At 36.2% G+C, this 5,087-nt stretch overlaps 1 protein-coding gene across 1 annotated transcript; it reads right to left on the bottom strand.

The window, feature by feature from the left end:
* Positions 1-405: 405 nt before the first annotated feature.
* LOC107464699 (protein EMSY-LIKE 1) lies at positions 406-4,679 on the bottom strand. Its single transcript, XM_016083653.3, has 10 exons — positions 4,269-4,679; positions 3,465-3,630; positions 3,262-3,371; positions 3,043-3,160; positions 2,599-2,829; positions 2,282-2,350; positions 1,587-1,826; positions 1,425-1,493; positions 1,259-1,322; positions 406-816 (listed from the first exon to the last, which is right to left on the bottom strand). Exons 2-10 carry the CDS (start codon positions 3,549-3,551, stop codon positions 767-769), a joined length of 1,038 nt encoding a protein of 345 aa, XP_015939139.1. The 5' UTR covers positions 3,552-3,630; positions 4,269-4,679; the 3' UTR covers positions 406-766.
* Positions 4,680-5,087: the final 408 nt, after the last annotated feature.

Here is a 5,087-nt window from a genome sequence, read left to right as displayed (position 1 = left end):
GGCTCGTTGTACTCCCAATCCTAGACAATACAATATTAAAAACTCACACACTACGCAATCACAAACACATCACTTAACGATTTCCTACTTTACCTTGTCATGTTTAGTACCCGGAGGACTCACTATATTTATTATTTGTTTTTTCTTCTCTAAATAAAAATCTAATTTTAGTGCACTGTCAATAATGTAAGTAATACAACATCAGTAAAAATAACTACTCTATAAAACACTTAAAACTGTCAATACATCAAAATTAAACTCCTCTAAATAAGTACATAAAGATAAGCCAGTTTATTTCAATTCAAAACCAGCCCACACCCGTTTATGTTTAGTTCATGTCAGTTTAATAACTGGTTCATTCAGACCAATTTTCGAACCAAATCAATTTTCTAGTTGAAACAGCCATGCCAATCAAGATTTCAACAACAATGCATACATCGAACCCCTTTTTTTCTTTTGCATTCTTTTACACTTGCATGAACATTGAATATGTGCCTAATAATGTTAGTATCTATATTTCTGAATCCTGATTGTCACTGAGGACAAAACTGGCACATACAAGCACCTTTCAGTGACAAGTGTCAGGGAAAGGTTAAAATAAATACATGATAGACAAAGTGCATCAGCATCATCATCTTGGTTACTCGATCCATCTAAAGTCCTACAAGTGCATACAATTTGACTTTTGCCACAAGACTTCATGCGAGAAAAAGATTTATGTTCAAAAGACTTTTGCTCCAACATGCAACCAGTTTCTGTGCTGTCTTCAACCTCTGTCCATTGATTCAATTTGTCCATGTATGTACGGTTCTCCCTCTGTAAACAAGGCAAATAATGAAATAGTTACACAGATTACAGCCATAATAACAATTCTTAGTAAGCATGCAACAAAGATCAATCTGCGCTACCTAATCCCAAACCTTAGTATCAAACAAAAAGCTTCAAACACCCCAACAATACTTTAAGAAGCCCAATCATTTGTTACTTCTGTACCCCAACATTTTACTGATCCAAAACATGAGAGATAGTAGCGTACACCACACGTAACTTCTGTTTAAATTATCTCAACTAATTTATTTTTTTCATAGAGAAGACAAGAGAATCACCAAAGCAAGATGCTAGGACCTTTTTTCTTGTGAGTCATACCAGAATAAATTGATCAAACCTAGTTAATTTTTATTATTGAATAGAAAAGAAAAGGAATGGGTTTGAGAATGCAACAGTATGCTGCAATAATATGTAGCCATCTAATTACTACCACTTTGGCCTTCAGATGCATCTGCAATCCTTGAAATTGCGTCCACGAGTGCCTGCTCATGCTCCTGTAAAAAAAACAATAAATACAGTAAATACAGTGATGAGGATAGCAACCATACACGGTGACAATGTAAAGAAGGAAAATGCTAGACGGTTGGTGATCACACTTTCAGCATTTTCTTTGCCTTCTCAAGTTCCACTGAATCAGGAGGACTTGCAGCGAAAACCCTTTCAACCTGATAAAACATCACTATTGTTGATAAGTAATAGAATTTCCCTATTTTTCTCATCATAGCATACTGACTGCTACAGCATATCTAAAAACCTACCTCTTTAACTAGTGATTCTGTATTCAGCAACTCAATGTCATCCAAACCTCTCTTTCCAACACCATTTTGTCGCGGGAGAAATTCTTTTCTGAGCTGCTTAGGTCCTCTCCCTCTTCCTGCGCCTAAAGAATCACCACCGCGACTAAAGAACTTTTTAACTCCACGACCTTGCCCACTACTTCCAATTCTACGGTGTATACCAGGATCTTCACCATCCCATCGTATATCCTCAGGAGAGATCTGCAGGTGATTGTCTTTAACACAAAAGATCTTCTCTAACAAATACACATCCACCAAGTCACTAGCTACATATACATCTTTGGATGGAAATGGTGAAATCATTTTTGTCGTTTTATTTATTTATATCGGTAAATTTTAACATAATAAAAGTATGATCTATCCTGCTACTCTTCAAACATTTTTCTCATTCTCCTTTTGGTGCATAAGACTTAGCTCTCAAATTTATTGTAAAGATAGAAAGCATCAATTAAAAATATCAATAACAGAACAATAACAACAATAGGACTGTGGTGGTGGTTGTCATCTTCGAAAGTACAACTTTGATAATAATATCAACTGGTTCAATGTCTCTCCTTTTCATTAACGAATTTTCACTATTGCTTTACACGTAAACCATTCAAGGCTGATTAGTAATGCTCAATGCTCATATAAAACAAATCAAAAGAAACAATTACCTCTTTGAGATCAACCCATTCCCAAGTCTCATTTGCCGTACGAATATCATAAACCAGAGCATGCCGACCCTGCAAAGAAAAAAATATATATATCTTAAAAGATTGATAATTTAACCAAGAAAATTATTCAAAACGACCTGATTTGCACTTACAGGATTTGGTACTAATCATAATTAATCATAGTTTTCTATGATATCTTACATGTGGAAGCATTAGACTTGTCCACTTAATTCACCTTAAAAAAGGAACTGAAACTAACCATGAGAAACCTATGCATTAAAAACTAAGGACATTTACAACTATTAAAACAAACATACATCGGTATGACTGTAATCAGTTATAACAGCCTCATAGAAGTGGTTGTCTTCAGGCCATCTAGTCCAAACTTTCTTCCCGATCAATGGATCAAAACCTGCGGCCTCGGAAGGTACATTAGATGCAAGAGCATTCGAAGAGCTGCGGCTCATGAAATGCCTAGCCCCAGTGGCTCCAGCAGAAGGATAAGGCCCAGGCCTCCCCAAAGACGGAGTAGGCAACGATTGACCACCCTGTGCCAAAATTTTTAGAAAATACAAAACCAAACAGATGTCAAGTCATTATTTTTTTCTATGTATTTCTCTAGTAATGAAGATAATTGCAATTCAATTATTCAGCTTTTAGCCTCTGGTTCATAATACCTCCTACAATTGCAGTTGTTAATTTGAACATAGAAACAGTGCTGTTAAAGTCAACATAATATATTATACAAGAAAAAGTGGTACCGAATGGGATGTCTTTAGCTTTTTGGGAGCAGAAATACTTGGACTGGGTAAAACGTCATGAATAGGTTGAGATGTGCTGCGCCTTGCAGGTTGGTAAAGTCCAGTTTGTCTCCATTCACTGATTGTATTTTCATCACATAACATTGTAAAACAATTTAATCAATTAAATTCTGTGTCTCACTATATGCATTGCAACAACATTGCAACTAATTACAATACCGTATCCGGTGGATAATTTCATCAGCGTTAACCCTATTAAGAAGTTCTCTGTGTTCATCGTCAGAAACCCTCAACTCCTTCCTAAGCTCAGTTATCAAACCTTCCTTCTCCTGATTCATATATAATATATTGTTAATATATTTCCAAAGCTAGAAAATGTAAAGATAATAAAACAGATTTTGAAAATTAAATGAGGTATATACCCAAGTAAGAGCATCAGATTGTGCTTTGAAAGCACGTAAGACAGCAGAATAAGCTTCCTGCTCTAATTGATGAATTTGAGCCTCCATCTCACTATACTATCAAGAGTGCGGAATAGAAGCTACAGCAAATTTCTCATTGCCAGCAAAACCACTGCTGCTCAGAATTCTGTTTAGATTTGAAGGAAAAAGATGGTCACTGGCAACAAAAATTAATGAAAAAAGGATTTTGCAGATAGGTAAACATTGATGATGTGAATGAAAATTTCCAATTTCCGATTTAATCCACTAAATATTAGGGTTCTTAGAATGTGAGAGATAGACAGAGAGAGTAGGGATGGCAATGGGGTGCCAAACTCATTTTTCTCATAAGATCAGGAAGATATACCCGCCCATCAAACATTAAATCAACACAAGATCAAGCATAAAGCACAATTTGAAACCAAATTCAGCAACACATTAGTTATCCTTCAATTCAAACAGTAAACAAATTCAACAATAAACCACAAAAAAGGGCGTGGTCCTTCAATTCTTTAATCTTCATCACATTTCGATTCTCCATCACCATAACTTGTTGGATACTCATGTTTTACAACTAAAACTAAAGTGTGATAAAAGAAAAAACCAGCGCAAGCTCAGCGTCGGAACAGAAAGGATTCAATTGCAAGAGAAACCCTAAATCAGAACACAACGTAAAAGATTCAATGGAACAATGAAATCAGCACAAGAATCACAATGGCAGGGTTAGGGCTAGGGACAGGGAAGGGACGAATTGTGGCTGAGAGGGAGAGGGAGGCGGAGGCCTACCTGAACCGACGGCGACGAGAACCAGAAGTAAAAGCAGAGCAGAATCAGCGAGGAGAAGCATAGAAACGAGTATGGTGACGAGAATCAGCAACGCCGACGAGCTCCAACGAGAGGAGAAACTCAAGCAGGACAGAATTCACGGCGAGAGTTCAGAGAGCAGAAACGATACAAACGAGCTTCGGCGAGCGGTGACAAACCTCCGGCGCGGGGAGAAGAAGCAGCGACGGCAGAGCAGAAACCTCTCTCGGTCCTTCCAACGAAGCAAGGGCGGTGGCAGACTGGCACTGCGACGGGGTTGGAAAGGCGAGTGAGAGGAGAAAGGGAAGAGAGAGAGAGAGGCTGAGACGCTGGACAAGAGAAACCCTAAACGGCTAAACCGAACGAAACGACACTACCAGCGGCTTATCAGTCAGACAGTCACGGTCCTGTTAACCCGTCTTTATTATTATTATTATTATTATTATTATTATTATTATTATTAGGTTTTACTCTATTGGTCTATAGTTTCACGAAATGTTTAATTAGATTCTTATATTTTTTTTCTTTAATTAGATTCTTACATTATTTTTTTTAATTAGGTCTCTTTTGACAGTAATTAACTTAATTGTATAGGAATCTAATTAAAAAAATAATACAAGAATCAAATAAAAAAAAATATAAGAACCCAATTAAAAAAAATTGGTGCAAAGACTTAATTAAAAAAAATATATAAAAACCTAATTAAAAATTTTACGAAATTGTAGAAACCAATAGAATAATTAAACTTTATTATTATTATTTTAAACATTTTTTATTAAAAATGGAATGAATCCTCATCTC

This window comes from Arachis duranensis, chromosome 9 (genome assembly GCF_000817695.3).
Source record: "Arachis duranensis cultivar V14167 chromosome 9, aradu.V14167.gnm2.J7QH, whole genome shotgun sequence".
NCBI lineage: Eukaryota > Viridiplantae > Streptophyta > Magnoliopsida > Fabales > Fabaceae > Arachis > Arachis duranensis.
Note: the sequence above shows the minus strand (reverse complement) of the source record. Positions and strands in the feature narration are given on the sequence as shown.